At 34.4% G+C, this 22,033-nt stretch overlaps 1 protein-coding gene across 4 annotated transcripts in view; it reads right to left on the bottom strand.

Moving 5' to 3' along the window:
• The window catches only part of LOC126738957 (52 kDa repressor of the inhibitor of the protein kinase-like), a 35,245-nt gene extending 17,959 nt beyond the window's left edge, over positions 1–17,286 (bottom strand). The window contains exons 1-3 of one of the 4 annotated variants that reach the window (XM_050444476.1): positions 16,561–17,286; positions 15,036–15,220; positions 14,889–14,972 (exon numbers count right to left, since the gene is read on the bottom strand). In XM_050444476.1, the coding sequence (XP_050300433.1) occupies positions 14,889–14,972; positions 15,036–15,220; positions 16,561–16,658 (367 nt within the window). In that variant the 5' untranslated portion in view covers positions 16,659–17,286. Of the gene's footprint in view, positions 1–2,307; positions 2,538–2,587; positions 3,173–14,888; positions 14,973–15,035; positions 15,221–16,560 lie in introns of those variants that run through there. The other 3 variants (XM_050444510.1, XM_050444505.1, XM_050444482.1) reach the window with 3 other exon arrangements.
• Positions 17,287–22,033: the final 4,747 nt, after the last annotated feature.

Raw genomic sequence — 22,033 nt, 5'->3', positions numbered from 1 at the left:
AAACACCAGGCATAAAGTATTTACTTTAGGCATGTTTTTATTAAATTATAATAAGTTTTCCTTTCTAATGCAGTGCGTAATATACGCGCTAGGGTGTAAAGTAACTTTGACATTGCTAAATATTGAACATCACATCGTCACAGTTAACTGACAAATTTTAGACATTTAAAGACAGAATAAATAGATTAAGGAAAAGTCCCAAAAGAGGCCATTAAGAGATGTCCAGACTTAGTATATCATTTATGTATGCCAGAAAGACTGTTGAGCCTAAGATAGACCCGTGAAGAACACCGCTTTCCTTTCAATGAACTAGTTGCTTTATCTATTACTTATTTGCTTATTTTTTACTATATTTACTTACTTTATTGTATGTGACTGATTGGGGACGTTTGGTTAGATATCAGCGGAACAATTTATTTTTGACACCTCGGATACCACAAATTGAAGTTTTTTGAAGTAGAATGTTGTGGTCCAATGCAGTCAAACGCATCCGACAGGTCGCAGAAAAAGGCTGCAGAGGACTTGCGGCTATTAATAAAGGTCAATAAGTGCTTTTACCCTGCCGAAAACCGTTTCAAAAGAAAATGCATCTTTTGAGGAATATTTTTATATAAACCATTTTTTTGGGTTAAATACTTGACTAGCTGAGCTAGAACCAGTTTCGCTTGGCAAGGACCACAGTACTCACCAGATTTGAGGTTTTTGGAGCAAAATCTATGGTGCGCCATCTATCTGCCGCACATCTTTATTCGCACAATTTATCCTATTCCTATTTTTAAAGGGCGTGGCAAATTCACGGTTGTCACGCCCATTATATTAATTAAATAAATGTATTGGTAATCGAGAAGGTCAAGGTTCATGTGTCTTTAGAGTTATGGACTTGTCCAATTGAAAGTTCTCACACTCACCATATCCACGGAGGTTAGTGTCTTGCTACTACAGATCGTCTATTTATATCCCGCCCATCACTTTGTGACATTAAAAGAAATTCCCCTGCCGTCCCTATACCCTGCTTTTTTTAAACAATATGATTTTTTAATAAAACAAAATTTTCTGACCTTTGCTTCTTCCATTTAAGCAGATACGTAATATATAGAAGATCCCTACCGTAGTCGCTCGGATGTCTTCGGAATTACATCCTTTGGGTTTGACGAATTTAGGGTTGTCACACCTATGGCCAACTACATAAAAACAAACCGGCTTTATACCAACTACATTCGATAAAACGCAATAAAAAAAACAAACCAAGCTTCCGTCGAGTCAATGGCAAGGTCGTCTAAGAATAGACTAATCTATTAAAAGAAAGAAAAAGTAATTACACTTCAAAAAGGAAATTGATACAACCTCATAGACCGTCGATAAAAATGCTGAATGACGTCCATTGAGATCTCGCGATCGTAAGTAAACGTAATTGAAGAATGAAAACTATAGTAGGTTATCGGGTTCAATGACTGAAATATGACTATTTCGATTGCATTTGTTAACGTGTGGCATGAATTATTTTATTAGAGTTATATATTTGCACCATTTGTACTATTTCAAATAGACTGATTATAATCCAGTGGGATTATACAAGAAATTGTACAATTGTAACCACCCTGGATCCACCACCACAAGGCACGAGAACACCCGAGAATTTCTAGAATTCTTAATGGTTTCTTCTTCCTCTAGGTCAACATACATCACCACGTCTTTTTATTTCCTGTCTCTTTCTCTACATACCTCTTGTTCTTCTTTTCATACTATTTAATGTAGAAATACAGCATATGTTACAACCCTCTATTGGCAACGACAAGGCATGAAAAGATTCGATAGCCACTTCTAACCATTTTACTTCGCCTACTGCGCATTCAATTTTAACACAATTTCCAGGTTGTCTCTTCAGGTCATCATCCATCACCACGCATTTTTATTTCTTGTCTCTGTCTTCACGTTTCTTTTGCTCTTCTCGCTCTGCTGCTTGTGGTTCAACTACTGCGCATGTAACAATCCTAGATCAGCTCCAGGAAGGCACGAGAACTAAGCATCCATGAAATAATTTAGTATATCATTTATCATGTAATAATTAAATTTTTACACGTCTTCATGACTTGCCTCTTTCTGCATATCTATAACTTCCTTCTAATAATTTCCTTCTCCACGCTTATTCATTTCCTGTCTTTGCCTTCACGTTCCTCTCGTTCTCTCCGTAGCTTTTGTACTACTTCCTGTACAACTCCTGGGTAGGCAAAAGAGTTACTTTTTGGTGAATTTTCACGCCAACACCCGAGCGCTGCTTTTTGGTGAATTTTCTAACATGATACATACCTGAAAAATCATTTTTCGTCTCTGCATGCTTATCCTTAAGTCCACAAGTACATTCTGAGGGCATGACCGGCATAAATATGGTGGGAATGGCGTCGTTATAAATCCGCTTAATACCGGTGTCCGATAACGAGATGAATTTCCTCTCGAAGTGATCCTCGCATAATTTATAATTAATTAAGTTCTTCTTAATAAGGTCTTCTCTTCTGGCCGCCTTAAGCCACCGTATCATTCTGAAAATACAAAATGTTAAAGTGTTAACTCAAAAGGACATTTCTCATACCTTACGGGATCCTTGGGGAGCTTAAAAAGGGACTTATCTCCTCCACTTCTCGAATTACAAGGTAAATAAATACATTTGTATCCCATTTTGTGCACTACACACGCGAGCGGAGAACAACGAATACTGATTATCCCGGTAACGGTTCAGATGCCCCCGTACCAGACAGTGGAAGGGGAAAACATGTTGTGTACGTTTACACCGTCCTGGGATGCACTCGTTAATCATCGGGAATTCACCCACTACTGTATGGGAGCATTTTCATTGGCTATTCAAACTCCATCCGTGTGCGTTGGATGCTCTAAAAGACAAATGTACCGCATCCGGCTATGTAACACAAACGTCATAAATCCACTTAATTACATTCGTGTATAAATCGGACATGCTTGCTCTCATGACCTGTAAAGGCGCGTGCCGGGTTTATTTATGTCTCCCCCCTTCAAGTTCAATGTCGCGTTTTTTCCTCGTTTCGCTGAAAAATTGCCTCGATTGTCTGATGCCGATATACCGATGTGATGTAATGGAATATACATTATTATGGTAATGGCATATTGTGTATGTAGGAAAGTAGTAGTAGTAGTAGTGGTAGTAGATTTCATTCATACGTTGAAGAGATAAGGGGACCACGAATGCGGTTTATGTATACGTGTATTCATGCTTTTGAAAGGGAATGTAGGACTCTCCTGTATGTTAACCAACCTGATTTTCTCAACTTATGAGATATATGTTGTTTCCTTATGCCATATAAATCTCAAGGTCCAAGGTCCAATAAGTCTCAAACGGAAATTTTGATGTTTTTCAATCCTATATGAGTCAATAATTTAACGTTGATAACACTAAGCTATCACACAGTATTTCCTTTTAATTCCAGCTTAAAAAATGTCTCTCTAAAAAAATGTTCTTAGCGCAGAATATCCATGTTTCAATTTAAGAAGTCCAAGTCAAAATGTGCTTTATTTGTTTAAAACAATAAATTGTTGTTCACAAAGCTATTAAAAATATCTATAAATAATAAAATAGACAACACTCTATAAATAAGTGTACAAAGTAAGAGAATATACAAACATATTTATCAATATTTATCCGCAAATGCAACATCACTCATTAAAATGTAGAAAGGAATGAAAATAAATAAATAATATACAAATGAGAACATAAAATGAATCTTCATAAAATTCCAATATACCTTCCCCACCAAGAATATACGCAGTTGCTGTCTAAATATATTCATTGACGTTGCCCCTTTAATGTTGCATGATAGTTCCTTAAATACCTTTATGCCATATATAGATTTCTGCGTCAAGGTAGATGTAGGAATAGGCATATGCAAGTTGTTTACTTGACGTGTCACGTACCTAGGATATTCTGCGATGAATTTATGACGATGTTTGTATGAGATGCTATCGACTTCCAGTATATAGATACTCGTAATGGTAAGAATACTCTCTTTGATAAACAGAGGTCTGCAAGTCTCTTAGGGTTTTACCCCGCAAATGTACCGGAGAACCTATTTTTGCAGAAACTGAATTGATTGGATAAGATAGTGGCTAGCATTTTGCCAGAAATAAATACCGTACTTGCGACCCAATCGAAGCAAAATAAATAGATCTACCAACAGATGCACCAAGATCCTCAGTTGTTAACCTTACCCTAAAGATACCGCTTTAGCAAGACCAACAATGTGCTCCCCAAAATCAAGATTTTCATCTATGGTCAATCCAAGGAACCTGCTGGTGCTGTGTTGCTTGATGGTAATGCCCCCAAGAGATATTCTCTCCAAGTAGCCTTTAAACCTTATAAGTTTGTCTGCCTTATAGTTTTGTCTGCATTTAACGACAGGAGACTTCATTTAGGCCCAAAAACGTTTATTAACTACATATAACCTAATTTTAGACATTCACGGCTCAATTTTAAATTAATATAATCGTAAATCTTACCCACTAAACAGCATTAATGATTCATGAATGAACTTGGATAACATCAAACATGCATTAATACGGTTGTCTATCTTGTCGGTATCGGATATTACCCGGGCATGCCAAACGAATGTCGTTTATAATCGTTTTATGAATGAAATTTTCTACTACTTCCATACACGTTTGCTCGCAACAATATCCGATTACCATAATGCATATTCTATTACGTTGTATCGGCGTGTAATCGTAACACAATTTTTTTTCAAGTTTACCGAAGGAAATTCGACTTTGACCTTTAATGTGGTTCATGTTTGTATAAAAGTTTCGCATAAGGGAGCGAGTTCTAGTTATATGATTCCATTGGTCCAGCCACAGTTCGGTCATATGGAATTTACAAACGTTTTTGGTCTCTTGGTTCTTCAGGAGTTTTGAGACGTTTTGTGCCCTCATTGGTTAGTAAGTCTGAAGTTGGACTATATGAAATTTAGCAACGTTTTAATGCTGCTTTCAGGGTGGAAAATCAACTTCTCACTTCAGTTGGGTTGTAGGTATATACTTTGGAAACGTATTGTGCCTTGACGAGGCAAGAAATTTCACTGATATTAATATTATCTAAAATAAAAAAGGCAAATATTGAGAAGAATATTCTGATGCTGAGGCTTAAAATTTGTATAAGTTAAGGTTTTTGAGACATTGGCGTTTTTCCGTGGTGATGTCCAAAAAAAGTGTTTGATCCTTCGATCCCTCAGAATTACTCAGAAGAATATTCTGTAAAATTGTTGTTAAGGGCTTAATTTTGTATATTCAAGGGTTTTTGAGATATTCGGATTTTTAGGTGGTCATGTCCAATAAGGAAGTTTGATCCTTCACTCGCTTTTCATTTTTGTTAAGCTCTGAAAGAGGAAAATCAACCTTTTAGTCAGTTGGGTTTTATTGAGTTTGGAGACATTTTGTGCATTGACAAGTCGACGGTTAATAATGCTCTCTTAGTTATACTCTATTTCAGAAGTGTATAGAGCAATAAACTGGGGAATTCCGTTCTGTTTGGCTACATTTCGTGGTAGTTCATAGGCGCAGGTACTTATAATATTTATGAATTTAATTTTCACGGATTAAATGCCTTTATTTTGAAAGAGATTAAATACTAAATAAATACTTTTAATCCTTTTGTATAGGTACTTATCTTTTAACGCTTTGTAACATGCAAAAATGGGGTCAGGTAATATATACAGACTATAAATACTTTTAAATCATATTTTAAACGTTAGTAGTCACTGCTACGCTATAGTGTAATCACAATATTATTATCCCAATATTTAAAAAATGGAGGTATTCAGTCCAACGAAAAGATGTACTAAAAATTCTCCACTATCGCTGAGTGAAAAAGTTATTATTTTAAATGTACATGATTGCATAAAACACGATTACCCTAGTTTTACTGTGCAAGAAATTGTTGAAAAATGTTCTCGAATTAGTGGAATTGGAAAGTCCACCATTTTCAAATTGTTGCGGGAAAGAAAAGTAGCAGGTCAAGTGGAATCTCCCAAGCAAAAGCCAGGACGACCTACAAAAGTCCTTGATGAAAATGCTAAATGTATAATTCGAAGAAAAGTTCACTCTTTTTATTTTAAAAAGGAAATACCCACCCTAGACAAAATTTTAATGGAGCTTGGCCGAGATGACAGTATTCCGTTGATAAGTAGAAAACTTATATGGAAAACTTTAAAAAATATGGATTTTGCCTGGGAAAAGCATAACCGCAAAGCACTTTTACTGGAGAGCGACGAAATTGTTTGTTGGAGACGACAATACTTGAGAAGTATCAAGCAGTACCGCAGGGAGCAAAATAAAGTTTTTTATCTTGATGAGACGTGGATTAACGAAGGTTATATAGTCCAAAAAATGTGGCAAGACAAAAATATAACCAGTGCTCGCCAAGCTTTCATAGAAGGCCTGTCTACGGGTATTAAGTACCTTCGGGAAAAGGAAAAAGACTTATAATCACACATATTGGAAGCGAAGAGGGATTTTTAAAAGAAGGTCTGCTAACCTTTGAGTCGACTCGCACAGGAGATTACCATGAAGACATGAACTCAGACGTTTTCGAGGACTATTTTGGTGAAATGATAAAATTTCTTTTGGCTAATTCGGTGGTGGTTATGGATAACGCAAGCTATCATTCACGGCGAATAGAGAAGACGCCAACTTCAAGTTGGAGAAAGCAAGAAATTATCGATTGGCTGACTGCAAAAGGTATTGCGTTTGAAGCAAATTTGATAAAAAAAGAACTGCTGGCAATAGCAAACTTACACAAAACTCGTTTCATGAAATACGCCGTGGAAGATATAGTTGAAAAATATAATATAACTATACTGTGCTTACCGCCATATCATTGCGAACTAAATCCTATAGAACTGATATGGGCGCAGGTAAAAGGATTTGTAGCAAGACAAAACACGACTTTTAAAATGAAAGATGTTAAGCTACTGTTTGATCAAGCCATTACGGAAGCGACACCAGAGAATTGGTGAAAAGCAGTCCAGCATATAATTAAGCAAGAGGACAAAATGTGGGATCTTGACAACCTCATCGATCAGACAGTCGACATTTTCAACTGTTTTACTCTACATATTATGTTCAATAAATTTGTGAAAAAAATATATTATTCCATTTAAACAAAAGTAACTTTCTAAAATAAAATAGCATTTAAGTACATTAATTATAAGGTAAAAAACAAGTCCCAGTTGCACGCCTTTGGCGAACCGTCTTCAATGTTTATCAGTGGGTAACAATGGGCAAAACTCATAAATTGACCCAAAACCGGGTGGCACTACCTGCAATCAACGAAAAGAAAGAATTTTACATTGAAACTAATACCCAACTAAGGTAGTGGCATAAAATATTGGTGGATCACCAGGTACCACTTTTGCATACCTAATGAGGTTTTATTGCTCTACACACTTCTGAAATAGAGTATAGTAAGTCTAAAGTTAAGTTATATGGAATTTAAAAACGTTTTAGTGCTGCTCTCAGAAAGGCAAATCAATTTTTCACTCAATTGGGTTGTATAGAGTTTAGAAACGTTTCGTTCCTTGTCTCTTAGTTAGCGAGCCTAAAGTTTATTTGCAAAAGTTGAAACGTTTTTGTGGTTCAGGATATGTCCACTCAGTAATGATACATGTACATGTACTTTGAAACATTACTGAGTGGAGTTACAAAAACTTACAAAACGTTTAGAATCTCAATGAATACCTACATAAATCATTGTATTAATAAATGATAAACGATCGACTCATTGTCAATCAAATGAGATACAGTAGCGACGCATTAACGAGGCGAAACAATGAATAAATCAGGAGGCGGCACAGGTGGGAACATCGTTTAACTTGTAGACAACAGATAATAATAATAAAATGATCGTCCGTTGACCCCCTCGGGATTCCCTCAATACCCATTATAAATAACCAACTGGCGAGGGATTCCCTGACCTGCTTTACCGACTTCACTTATATACAAAACGTTAGACGTTCGGACGATTAAGCTTTTGCCAAAGTAAACCCCTAGCGAGGTCGTTAAGTTTCAGTGGCTTACTAAATAAATATAAGGCGATAAGTCTTATGAGAATTAAAGAAAAATAGATTACTGGGGGATTTTTTAGCACTCATCCCAGTAAGACCGATAATGGCAAGATAAATCTTATAGCTGGTAATTGGTATACAAGGAAAACGTCGCTGGTATCCACTTAAATTATGCATACAAGTTGAAAAGTGGTGATATTTCAATTAGCTAATTTACATTTTTTGTAGCCAGTTGCAATGCGTTTATACGAAAGCCTCAAGTCTTTAAGTGGCTCAAACGTGTACATTTATCAAGATTCTATAGAGAGAACGTGCCTCGTGTCCATTTAAATTATGCATAAAAGAGTGTTTTCTGTTAAAATAGTGACCTTTTGCATGCCCGACCGCCCGTCAGAATCGATCTTAAAAACTTTTTTTCTCTGTTAAATTGTCGTGAGGTTGAAAACTCGGTCAATGTCAATTAGGCACTTTTCGTCTCGTTAAATACGGCCGGCTACGTCACGGTGCGAATATACCCGTTAAAAGTTAATGACGTTATTACGTGTTTACCAGCATCTCGGCTTTCTTTATTGGAACGATTTTTACGATTTTTGGTCAGTGGTGGACCAAAAAGGCAATCTCAACATTGAAGTGTTTTACATGAGCAGCTTAATAGTGGTAAACTGTAAGTGAACAAACAATATCTTATCTATTCCAAGTAGCTGAGGACCAAGCCACGTCAACTGCATAAAAGAAAACATGCTTTTTTTGGATTTTTCTTTAACAGCATGGAAGGGAAAAAATTGATTGATTTATTCCAGGCAGTTCCTGGGAGAAACATAAGTTCTTTGCACATTTGAGGAAAAATAAATCGTTTAAATCAAAAAGTGAAAAGTTTAAATTAAGTTTATTGTTCATTAATATAGTATACATAGAATATACGCGTTATTTTTTATCCACTCTTGTCTCGTTTTTTCTGCAGATTTTCGCCAATAACCCATTTGTGTAGCATTAAACATTAGTTCTGTTCTTTCCTTTATTTGCCATACTTCACTATGATAAATTATAATGCTTCGAACTATTGTATTATATATTCTTTGCTTGTTTGGATACTGTCTGGTCCCATAAGATTCCGTTTAACATCGATATTGCTCTTCTGCTCTATATGTTCCTCCTTACTGCTTCTTCTAGCTTGCCATTCTGTGTTATTTTTAGCCCTAGGTACTTATATTCTTCCCATTATCTGATTTTTTCTCCACTTTCAAAAATTAAATCCTGTTGTATTCCTCCAATTATGTATTGGTCTCTGTCTTTTCTATATTTACCTCCAACCCCCATTCTCTGTATTGCTCTATGAGCTTTCGTGCCATGTATTCTCCATGTAAGTCGTCTGATAAGTAAGTCGTGTGATCCTGAGCCATTACCACTTGGTCGTCAGCAAAATACAAGGTCTGATTGTTGTTAAGCGGGATGCCCATTCCTTCACATTTCTTCATCCATTATTTGAGGGCCTGATAAAGACAGCAGCCTTATTTTAGACCTTTGTTTACTTTAATATTGTCTGATAGCTTATTTCCGTTTTTCACTTTGGCTTGAGTGCTGTTATACAGTTCTTTTACAACTTTGATAATGTTCACGTTGATGTTGCTTAATTCTAAGACTTCCCATAATCATTTGAGGGAAACGCTGCCGATCACTTGGGTTATACAGAAAATTTGGTCCATTGTCGATCTTCCGGCCCTGAATTCTGCCTGCTTTTCTGCTCCTAAATCTTTATATTCCTTTTCTATAATGCGTTTTGGAACAGTTTCATATGTTTGACTTATTGAACTTGTTATGGCTATCCCTCCATAGTTTTCGCAGTTACTCTTTTTTATGAATAGTTGATATATATGACAGTTGCCATTCTTTTGATATTGTTATTATTTATACATCTCTCAAACAAAGGGGTCAGTTGTCGAAAAAGAGTTCTACCTCCATACTTTATCAACTCTAATGCAATATCGCGAGGTCTTGCTGCTTTGTCATTTAATTCCCTACAAATGTTTTTAACCTCCATTACTTTTAGTCTTATTGGGGACGCTATTACCTGCACAATTGAGCTTGTAGGTACTTTCTTCTTTTATGAACCTTTTCCTTATTAGTAGTTTTTCAAGGTGTATTTACCATTGGGTTGTCGTGATTGGAGATATTATATCTTTTGCTTTCTCCCTAAGTTTTTAATTAGCTTCCATTTCTCGACAATTTTCCTTCCTCTTCTTAAGTACGTAATGATTTTCTTGCAGTTCTTCTCCTATCTCTCAGTCTTTTTTTTTGTAATTTTTTTCCTCACTATATCTTGGGCTGTCTTGTATTCTACCTTATCTTCATCCTTTTTGGTATTTAGGTATTTCAGATACCTTCGCTTTTTTGTTTTCTATTTCTGCTCCAATGTCGTGGTCCCACCAATATGATTTTCCTCTGTTCCTATTTCTTTCATAAAGGTCAAGTGTTTTATATGATCGTAATGTTCTTCTACAGAATGAAACTGATTGTTTGTATCTGGTTTTTCCTTCAGTCTATTCATGTATAATTTCCTTACACTATCGTGCTCCAAGCTTTCGAGATTGTATCTTGGTTCTTTAATCAGTTCTCTCTTATCTGAGTTTATATCCGGTTCTATCGTTTTTATTGGGGTAAATGTTATACTAGTCTTTAGGAAGTAACGATCACTTCCGCAATTTGGTCCTCTACATGCTCTTACATCATGCACTCGTAGCTGTGACTTCTGCTTTATGATACAATAGTTAAAAATATGATAAACTTTAAATTAGAAGAAAATCATGAGGCTTGGCTTGTATTTACCCAAAGAGGCGAACAGAAAAGTATATAAAAAAAAACGTCATTAATACGTTTGTTTACGCCATAAAAATTGATTAATGGCGTTGAAATAAAGGACGATGCATATCAACATAACCTACAATAGTTGAGATAGGTAACGGTTATTAACGAGGCCGCTGTTTTATTACACAAATTCCGCAATAGTAATTAATTTTTATTTATAGAAATAAATCAAGATAAACGAACACTTTCTGGCGGGCGTTTGTTTACATTTTTAATTGCCTACTGAAATTATATTTATAATAATTAATTATTATTATTGGTGAACAATAGCAGAACTACGTTTACCAGGTTTACACGGAGGCTTAATATGTATTTAAGTGAGATTTAATTCAAATTTAAAAAATATTTATTTGCCGAATAAAGAAGAATAAATTAAATTATTGAAATATATTTTAATTTAAATACTTACTAATACTAGAAACGGTATAAATAATATTTTCCGTATTTAAATAAGAGTTAAGAATAAGAAAAGATGTTATGCGACTTCTGTATGAGATCCTATAAGAAAACCTCATACAGGAATTTTGCAGGATTTGAATAGATCTAGAGACTGCACAAGTAATTGCGTTATTATAAACTATGACTCTTAGTCAAACAGAGATAGTATTAATGTTTTACATAAAAAGTATTTAAATTATGCAGACCCCTTAGACGCATATAAGCAATGCTCAACTTTTTATTTATATTGACTCAGAAACTTGAGCTGCTATCAACAATAAATCCAAGGTTTTCGCTTCATCCTTTGAGTTTTTTCATCTTGTAATCGGAAAAGAAGTAAGGTATTGGGACAAAATGCCGTATACAGCTGTCAATTTTGTTTTCATATCAGCGACATGCAAGGAAAATAATTAAAAGTTCTAGAATAGAGCCACAAGGCTCTCTCTCCAGTATTTAAAGGTACATAGTTTGATTTTTACATTGAGTGTTACGTATATCAAAAGCTTTGCTAAAGTCCATAAGTGTCGGGAAAGTCGTTAGTTTCTTATCTTCATTATGTCTTATATCAATAATGAGCTTTACAAGACAAGTAGTCGTATTGAACTGCTTACCAAAAAACTAGACCGACAGCTTGGAATGATATTATGAGAATCACAAAATTCTATTGTCTGATTGTAAATATGTCTTTCCAAGATTTTGGAAATAACCGGTAAAATATTAATAGGCCTTAAATTGTACTATTGATATTTAAAAGCGTTTTTTTTGCAAAAAGCTAAACAAGAGGTTAAACCTCTTAATAAAAAGATCATCTTCTCTAACAGAGTTGGTAATGATTAAACGCATTAGTTTTACTAGAGTTGATTAAACCAATAATAAAACTAAGCTTATTATTAATTCCGTTAGAGTTAATACTATTCTGATAAAAATGAATGAGGTCATTTGAAGTGCTATCAGATAAATTATTACAATGAGCAAAGCAGTTATTAATTATATTTGCATCATTTAAATTAGTAGGAATTTCAGATTCAGTGCTATATACAATATTTAATTTTTTTACAGTATTCCAAGTTTTAAAGTAAGTATTCTTTTCACGGATAATTGCATGATTAGTAATTTTTTTTAAATTACAGTAGTAATTCATATATTTTCTATATACATATATGTAGTTACTTACTTTTATAAGTAATTTAATATTACTGATGGTCTATGAAGTATATGGCCGATTCGGTAATTTTGAACTGCAATGAAGCATATTTATCATTAAGATTTTTGACATTTGTATAAAAAATATCTATTTTAATATTAATTTTATTTGTGTGATAGAACATCTGCTATGGTAATTAAGAAGCTTCTTGTTCAAAGAGAGGATTGCTGATTATATTATTATATTTTCGATACCTTAGATATTTTATTTATTATATCTTTATGTAATGTCATATTGAACGTAACATTATTTTTTGATACTAAATTCATTATTTGTAAAAATTCAAATCTAGAAGACTATAAGTATTATGATATGTACAAAATGGGCTTACTCACTTATTGGGACGGACTAAATATATGAAGAAATTGTGTTTGATGTGTCAAACCACTTGAAAAATTAATGTTGAAATCACCAGCAAGTATATCCCGATTTAGTTAGTACGGTTGAGGGTCCTTGTGTAAACCAGGTTAATTGAACCAAAAATCGTGTCATGGTTATACATTTCTTCCAATTCCAACAGTTGGCAGCCAGCAAACGCAGAAATGTCTTTTATTCAACCTTTCATGTAAACCCGGCCTAATTTCCTGCCATCAGCTGTTCCAATGCGTTTATACGTAATCTTAATACGAATATGCACTAAAAGGTAAATGAATGCAGCATGTGTTTTATTGAAACAGCTATTTGGTCAATGCGTCTGAAAACTCTCGTGTAAACGTTACTGCACTGACAATGCGCTAACACGAATTTTGAATACGTACCTTATAATAGTCTTACGAATGTTTTATTGATGCTCGTGTAAATTTGTGGTTAGTTGACGTAAAAACAAACAGTCTAACTTAATGTTTAATGAATACTAACTAAATACGTAATGTTTTAAATACGTAAATGTTTATTTTGGCAAAATAACATTTCCTTCGATCAGCTGTTCTGATGCCTTTACGCGTAATCCTACTACGAATATGTATTTAAAGGTAATAAGTGCAGCATGTGTTTTATTGAAACAGGCATTTGTGTCTAAAGATTCTCGTGTAAACGTTACCGCAGTGAAACCTATGCACTGACAATGCGTTACCATAAAGTCTAAATGCGTATTCGGTTAGTGCATATTAGCCGCTTGCGTAAACCCAGTTAATTGACGCACAATAAAACTAAAACTTAATGGCTTTTTTATTTTAATTCATTTTTTTTTCGTTAAAAGCTGTCACCGAGTCATTCGCCTCCTCTGGTCCGTATACATTTGCTTGTTTTATTTAATGTTTTTGTAATAAATTCACTTTCGTTTGGTCATGAATTTGTTTTCAGGGTCATATTATATTATAAATTACGTACTTATACTGTCGGGTTTTATTTTATTTTTATATTGGCTGCAGCAGCACCGGATAACGTAGAATAGTAGTAAATAGAATAGTAATGTAGTTCTACGGGTTTTATACAAGGGACATATTTTATTTGGGTATAATATATTGTCACTATGTAAACATTCCCAAATACCTCCCTATGACTTTTTTTATTTTTTTTTCTTCGCAAATTGGGGAGTGGCAAGACAGCCCCAATTTTCTGTCGGCTTCTTTTCTTTGCAAAAATGCTGAAAGACATTGGCTTTTTTTGGTTTCGGACAAACTGTACTGAAGTTAAAAGAAAAGGACACATTTTGATTCTTTACCGAAAATCTATGGGTCCCCGAAAATATGGTTAACATATTCTCTTGACGATACGCTTCAAATATTTACAAAAGTCACTTTAATATCTCCTGTTGTTAAATTGGCTAAAACAATCTTTGTGAGCAATATTCTGCATTTACAAATTAATATTTGGAATTAGGGCACATGAAAATTGTTTCTAGTACCACCATTTTACAAAATGTGTATTAAGTATATTTCTCATCATTGTGTCGTTAAACCTTCTAGTATATTCTACTAAACTACGAGTTGTATTTAATGTCTCTGGTAAATCTTTAAATGACTGTTTGCTCTCTGGGCCTAAACTTCAAGCAGATATTACTAAATTGCTTTTGCTTTTTAGATTTGACCGTTTTGTTTTTATTGCTGATATTCGTCAAATGTTTAGGAAGATTATTGCAAATTCTAATCTTATGATATTTTCGACCAGGTGGTCCTATCGAAGATATAGTATTGTCAAAGTATATATATTTCTTGGTGGGACTAAAAAATTATCGTAATTATAAATTTTGTTGTCACACTAACATAGAAGTGAGTGAAATGCACAAAATATCTGTTTACATGTTGTAGATCTAAGAAATATTATTTATACAACAGCCATAATAGAATATAAAAGGAATCACTCACCATTAAACATTTCTGGATCAGTTTGAGTTTCTTGAGACACAAGAATCTTTCTGCCTTCAATCGCATCTTTTGTAACATTGGCATCTAAAACGTAAATTATAATATAATAAATAATATTGGCTTAATTTTTGTGTAAATGTATCTTACCTTCAGGCTCTGGTGGTATTCTTGATGGAATAGCAGTATTTTTTAACCGCCTTCCAGTGTAATGAATTAAAGAGCTTGAAGAAAAATGTAGGCTACAAATTCTGAGCTTATGAGCTTCTTTGGGTGTAAGTTTTGCATATTTATGCTCCCCAACAAATCCCAAATTTTCCTTCCATTGCTGACACCTTAAAATAATTTTAATTATATTTAAGAACTAATTTATTATAAAATTATCAATGCTTTATTGTCAAAAAATTTATAAAAATTGTAGACAAAGCGCAAAACATACAAAAAAAGACAAAAAATATAATACAAAAACATACATAAAAAAACAGAAAAATATACAAACATTAGAAAAAATAAATAACAAAAACATGAAAAATCTTAATAATTGAAAAATTGTTAGTGGTCAGGATTACATTAAATTTAAAATAAATAATATACACCCAAATGTGTACACTGTGTCCCAAATTGGTTGTAATTGCATGGTATCTCGGTTACTATTAAAGATAGAACCTTCCGGTTTTCACGAATCTGTGACACTTTTGACATAAACATGGTGTTTTTTTAATGGAACACAATGTATTTTTTATCTCAATAAATTTGTCTATTTTTTCTCTTTAAAATGATATACAACAGTAGGTATTTAAAACATTAACAATAGTCAAAAATTAAGAAAAACTTAATATTTAAGACAAAAAATCGTGGCAGGCCAAGAAAATCAAAACTTAAGTCGAAAAATTTTTGGTTCCCATACAGTTTGTTTCTGTTATTTATTAATGTTAGTTAATTTTTTATTATTATTTAAAAACTGTCGTAATTTAAAAATCACAATTTCGATTTATTGTAATGAATACCATTAAAAAATTTTAAAAATCTGTTTGGTCCCCAGACCTTTTAATTTAAGATTTTTTAGATTTTAACTAGTTTGTAGATGTAGATCTTAAATTGCTGGAACTTTTATTAATAAAATAATCATGTATTTATGGTCGTTTTTCATGACCTATACTATGGGTTTTTATAATAAAATATTATGTTTTTCGTTATTTTTGACTATTATTAATATTTTAATTACCTACTGTTCCATATCATTTTAAAGAGAAAAAATAAAAATATTTAATGAGATAAAAAAATACAGGGTGTTCCATTTAAAAAACACTAAAGTTTGGGTCATATCTCCGAGAAAAAAACTGAAATATTTTTTTTCACTACGCCACCGAACTCTACGTGAAAATATCTAATAATAGCAGTTTTTACTTTTTTTCTAACTTATACAGGGCCTGAGATATAATAAGGTACCTAAAAGTGAAAATTTTCAAGTTCACCCTGTATCTCCAAAAAGAAGATAGGTCATTTTCGTATTCGGAATTATAAGTTTGACAAAAAAGTGACATAGATTCGTGAAAACCGGAAGGTTCTATCTTTAATAGAAACCGAGGTACCATGCAATTACAACCAATTTGGGACACAGTGTACAATTAAAATTATTATCATGATAAAATGTATTTCTAATATTATTGCTTACCTTACGTCATCATTGGGAATACAAAAAAAAGAAACACTTGGGTCGTTTGAATGTTTTTTGCAAGATTCAACACAGCAGTATTGTCCGTGAGAAGCCATTACCAAACAACTACTATTAATATAAATTATATTAAAGTAAAAGTCCGTAAAACTAGCACTAAATGACAGAATATTAAATTCACAAAAACAAAAAATATTGGCGCACTCGGTAAACGTCGGAAATAAACTGAACCGAGTCAACCCTATAACCACATTTCGTCGACGAACCGGTATAAATCCCCCGCATGCGGGGGATCGATAAACTCCGATAGGCGAGAGGGGCGGGCGGCGTTGGCAGGTGCGGATGGTTCGTCGAAAAGGGTCGACTGACTTGACTGTGTTAGACTGTGGTAATGTGTACTGTTACATTTGGTCTTGCCCATAGTCCCTATTTAGCTGGTAAATTCTTGCTAACATTGGCCGAACATTAAAAATTTAAATTACCTTAAAGCAGGTCGTGTTATATTCATATGTCGACGATATCCATGAAGAACTATCCTTAGTAATTTAGCTAGAATATTCTATCCTTTAGGATTCTTAGCTCTAGTGAAATGTTTTACAAAATACTTAATTTAAAGAATGCAGTTTTTGAAATTAAACTGGGATATTGATCTACCTGAAGACGTGCTACGGATCTGGAGAAAAGGACATTGTGCAGTTATATACTTTCGTTTTGAGTGTTCCAATTGAAATGCTCCTCTCAAAACAATTTCAATTCCCCGATTGGAACTTGTACAGCCGTTGGTTCCTAAATATTGTAATTTTCATAAACTAAGAAGTGTATTTGTCTACGTTTTACGATTCTTAAATAATTGTGACTAATGCCTATACATTCAAGGTCTCTGTTTTATATAGTAAAGGACGTACAGCTCACTTATTTTTTTTAAGAAATAGACTGTTTTATAAAAAATAAACCTAATTCTAAGCCTTTTCGTAAACTTAGTCCCTTAGAACATTGAAAAGCCTTTCAATGTTCTAAGATTAGTCCTTTCCTTGATGAAAAAATATTCTTAGGTTGGTAGTAGATTGTGCCATTCCAAGTTATCGTCTTTCCAAAATTTTGGATTATCTTGTCTAAACGCCTAATCAGACGTGTCTTGTCAAAGTGTTGGAAAATAAATCCCGTGTTATCACAATTTCCTATGAGTGCTATTCCCAACTAAAAAGTTCCCAACTTTTTTTTTTTTTTTTTTTTTTTTTTTTTTTTATGGTATACACAAGCACAAGAGGAAAGTCCTATGTCACTCTTGGAGTGGTGCTTGCGCGAAGATATTTGTGGGCATTTATCTTGAATCGCTGCAGGTTGTATGCGTCGGGAAATATGTGAGGTGGAAGCCCGTTCCACAAAGAGGATGTTCTCCAGATGAATGAGTCCCGATACAGCGACGTCCTTGGGGTAGGCAGGTGGACGCGATGTAGATGAGCCGCAACTGCTAGACGCGTCCTTCTTGCCGGAACAGCCCTGGGTGGAATCAGGCCTGCCAGCTCAGAGGAGCACTTACCGTGATAATAACGGTAGAATAAACAGAGATCAGCCACCTTTCTCCTGTGCTCCAGACTATCCAGACTCTTTGTCAGTTCTGGTTTGTCGATAAGACGAATAGCTCTCTTCTGTATAGAATCTAGCAGCTTTAAGCTATGCTTGGGTGCAGAGCTCCAGACATGCGAGCAATACTCGAGGGAAGGGCGTATTTGAGCCTTATAAAGAGTCAGCAGCTGTTCTGGTGTTAGTCAAGTTAGTCAAGTTAGTCAAGTAAAGGCTTTTTTTCACACCGGGCTTGATGTTTCCGGTTCCTTTAGTATACTTATATCTAGACATAGAGGTGCTAGATTATTAAATGCATATTTATGCTTATTTCTATGCTTTTCTACGAAAGCAGTACATTTGGAATTAGTCTCGAATTTATCTAGTGATGAGATTTGTTGCGCGGCATAATAGACTTAGTCTCTGGAAGTCATGAGTGAAGTCAGTCAAGACTCATCTATTTAGGGTTATTGACAATTAAAACTTAACATATGAGGAGATGAATACTGTCCTAATACAAATTGAGTCATTTCTTAATAGTCGTCCTTTATCTCCTGTGAGTAACAGTTCCAACTGCTTATCTGCTCTATACTCCTGATCACATACAATTTTTCGAAGCAAATAAAGAAATATTTTACAACTTTTTACGAACAACGTAGACAGAAAAACTTTATAGGCATTTTCCATTTCTTGCCGTGAAACATACTCGTGGCCGACCGTCAGAATGACTCGAGGATTTTTAGTTAACAAAAAGGGGGATGAGCTTCACCAAAATCCCTTCTGCCACCCCGTCTTTTTTTTATTTCCACCCCCGGTACAAGGGTTGGAAGACGAAAGGCCCGTCGTGCGTAATCGAAAGCGAACCTCCCATTCATGCTTTCCCGACGAGACGTCTTGCCTTTTATCGCCCGGATACTCTCTTCGTGACATATAAGGCCAAGTTTAAATGGCTTTTACACACGACTAAGAATAATATATGTAGATATTCGGGATTCCCAAGGACGCACCAGATCTGTTTTGTTTCTTAGTGCCGGGGAATTCCCTTTCATAATGCATTCGCGGGAGACTCGACATTGTTTTTAGTTAGACGTGCCATCCAAGAGGATCCATTAATATCCAGTAAATCCAGTAATTGCGTAATTTATTTGCCTTTAACTTTATTATTTTCAGTTCGCCACGAGATAACCTACATCCTGAGTCGAAAATACCCGATATGAGATATCAAAGGTTAAACCGATAAGCTTGTATACTTAAGACGCTCTGTTTAAAAAAGATAAGGAAAATCGACGTAAAATGAATTTATTGGATTATGCTTTGGATATACTTTAGAATCCAAGAGTTGAGGTCAGCAAGACTTACTAGTCAACCTATTGCCAATAATTCGCCGGCACTAGATGTAAACAGAGACAAGTAGATAATCGCACTTTTATACTTTTTTCCTTTCATTCTAGTCATAATATTATAATAAATCAGACGGTGCGGTCGGTGGCTTTTATAAATATACCGACGTCATCCCAAAATAATGTAAATACGAAATGGTTTATTTAGAGAACATTGCGGAATGTGCGCGGCCGAAGGTGAGGGCCACCTGTTCGTCTTGGGCACGTGCCTTCCGGATAATTATCAGTTTGTTTAAAGAGGGTCTTATACGAGTATATTAAGGATTTGCATTAGATTTTGTTTTTGAAATTTTATTGTCCAAGAGGAAAGAAATCCTAATAATGAGGCAATTATTGAAATATTGATATATGTAGATAATACAGTAAAAATTGCAGTGTTAGGTCATGGTGAGATGGAACCTAATACATTTGCTCAAAGAATTGCTACCGCATCTGGCGTGTTTAAAAGTACCGTTCACAAAATTTTATAATTAGTCAAATATCATGCCTACAAAATCAAACATGAGATGAATAAACATGACATAATGATCGTCATGAATGTGAGTATTTTAGTGATAGGTTAAATCATGATAGAAATTCGCTGTACAATATGTGTTCGCTCGAATATTGCTTTTATTTACATGGTGAATTTAATAGATACGAATGTTGATCTGAAGCGCCACTAATCCTCATTTATTTCGAGAAACACATATGCAGCAACCTCAAGAACTTAATGTATGGACTTATATCCTGGAAGATCATATTGTAGAACCTTTGCTTATTAATACAAATCTTAATGCTGAAAATTACTTGGAACTTCTGCAGGACACCGTCAATCCCGGAATAACTGAGTTACTTAGAAAAGATAATAACCTTGTAGAAAATGAACTGAGGTTTCAATAAGATAAGCACCACCCCATTATGCTCTTACCGTTCGTAATTTTTCGAACGACGTATTTCCTGGACGTTGGATTGGCCGGAGAGGTACCGTAGAATGGCCTGGTAGATCTTCCGATCTTACCCCTTTTGATATTTTTTAGGGGATCATCTAAATGAGATGATTTAAATTGCCAGATAAAGTGGAGTTAAACACGCTACCAAAAAAATCTGCAAAAGCATCACGATCTACAGATTCTAGATGTGTTTATTTCTTGTTGTGTAAATTTCCAAAATTTCTTCGGATCATGATGTGGCGAATTTTTAGTATTTGTTATATAAATTTTATACGCTGCATCAATATAGAACCTACTAGGCAACCTTTACTTTTCATTAAAAACTTTCTTAATTTGGGCAGTATACCAGCTGGGAGAACGACCTTTATTTTTACGATGTCTATAACGAAGGACTGCTTTGTCAAAAATATCATCCAAAATATCACAGAAGTTGGAAACAGTCCTAATAACATCATAAAATTCAGGAAAAAAATCTACTGAACATGGGGAAAGCTAGCTTCTAAAATTATAGTTAATACTTTGACGGTTTAGTTTCAAGAAGTATCAGATCAAGAAGAAATTACCTTGTACATTTCGAATATTATTAACCCATGGAATCTGATTTTCCAGATTCATGAGATCAACTTGGGTTGAACATGAAACATATTGCCTGCTGGATAACTCACTTAATTTAAAGACTGCCCATAGTCAGACATTTTTGGAACGCCATTGCTATAAACGATTGTCAGCTTTTTGCTTCCTGACATTCCCATGTAGTTGCAATTGAGTCTTGTGATATGACAGAGAGAAGTGATTAGTGAGGCCACAGTTTTGATCCCCTTGAAAGTTTTTATCATTATTATTATTGATTTATTTTAACTTTACAGCATGTTCTTCGGATTGGTGGAGACCACCAGTCACAAAGATATTCAAACAGATTATTTTTATCCTCTTTGACAATACATTTAGATTTACATCCATAGCAAGTCATAATTTCAAATCAAGCTTCTTCTGTGGTTATTATGAAGCACAAAAGCACGCCGAGTTTCACATTTTCCAAGGGTGCAACACACAGGTATTAAAACTGACTACGAATGCAGGAAAAGCACAAAATATGGAGAGCTCATTATTTATTATCTTTTGTCTACCCTGTCACTGAAGTAGTTATTATCACAACTATTTCACTCTTCTTTTGATGAGAAGTGTCAACTCAGAGTCAATCCACTTCAAAGTAGTTTTTCCTCCTGGCTTAAAAAACAAACTTGATCTTCGTCACCACACATAATAATAAATCCCTCGTCTCCCACGGGGTCATCGACACGATCGGTTCATGGCAGCTTTCCCTATCGTCCATCTAATCTATATTTTCCTTTTTCCGGACTTTCCTGACCTTCGCAAGCTCCCCTTTACCGCGTCTTTTCTTTAAACTTTTCCTTAATAATGACGGACGAGAGAGAACGCGAACCCGGAGCCGGGAATTTCCTCTTTTTATTTTTTTTTTAATGGCTTATTGGATTTCCTTGACACGAAGGGACGTTATACGACGGAACAATTTGCAACAAGTGAATTATGTCACTTTGACTTTGAAACTATGTTATA

Source organism: Anthonomus grandis, chromosome 1, assembly GCF_022605725.1.
Source record: "Anthonomus grandis grandis chromosome 1, icAntGran1.3, whole genome shotgun sequence".
Taxonomy (NCBI): domain Eukaryota; kingdom Metazoa; phylum Arthropoda; class Insecta; order Coleoptera; family Curculionidae; genus Anthonomus; species Anthonomus grandis.
The sequence above is the reverse complement of the archived record's forward strand: the minus strand, read 5'-3'. Positions and strand labels throughout refer to the sequence as shown.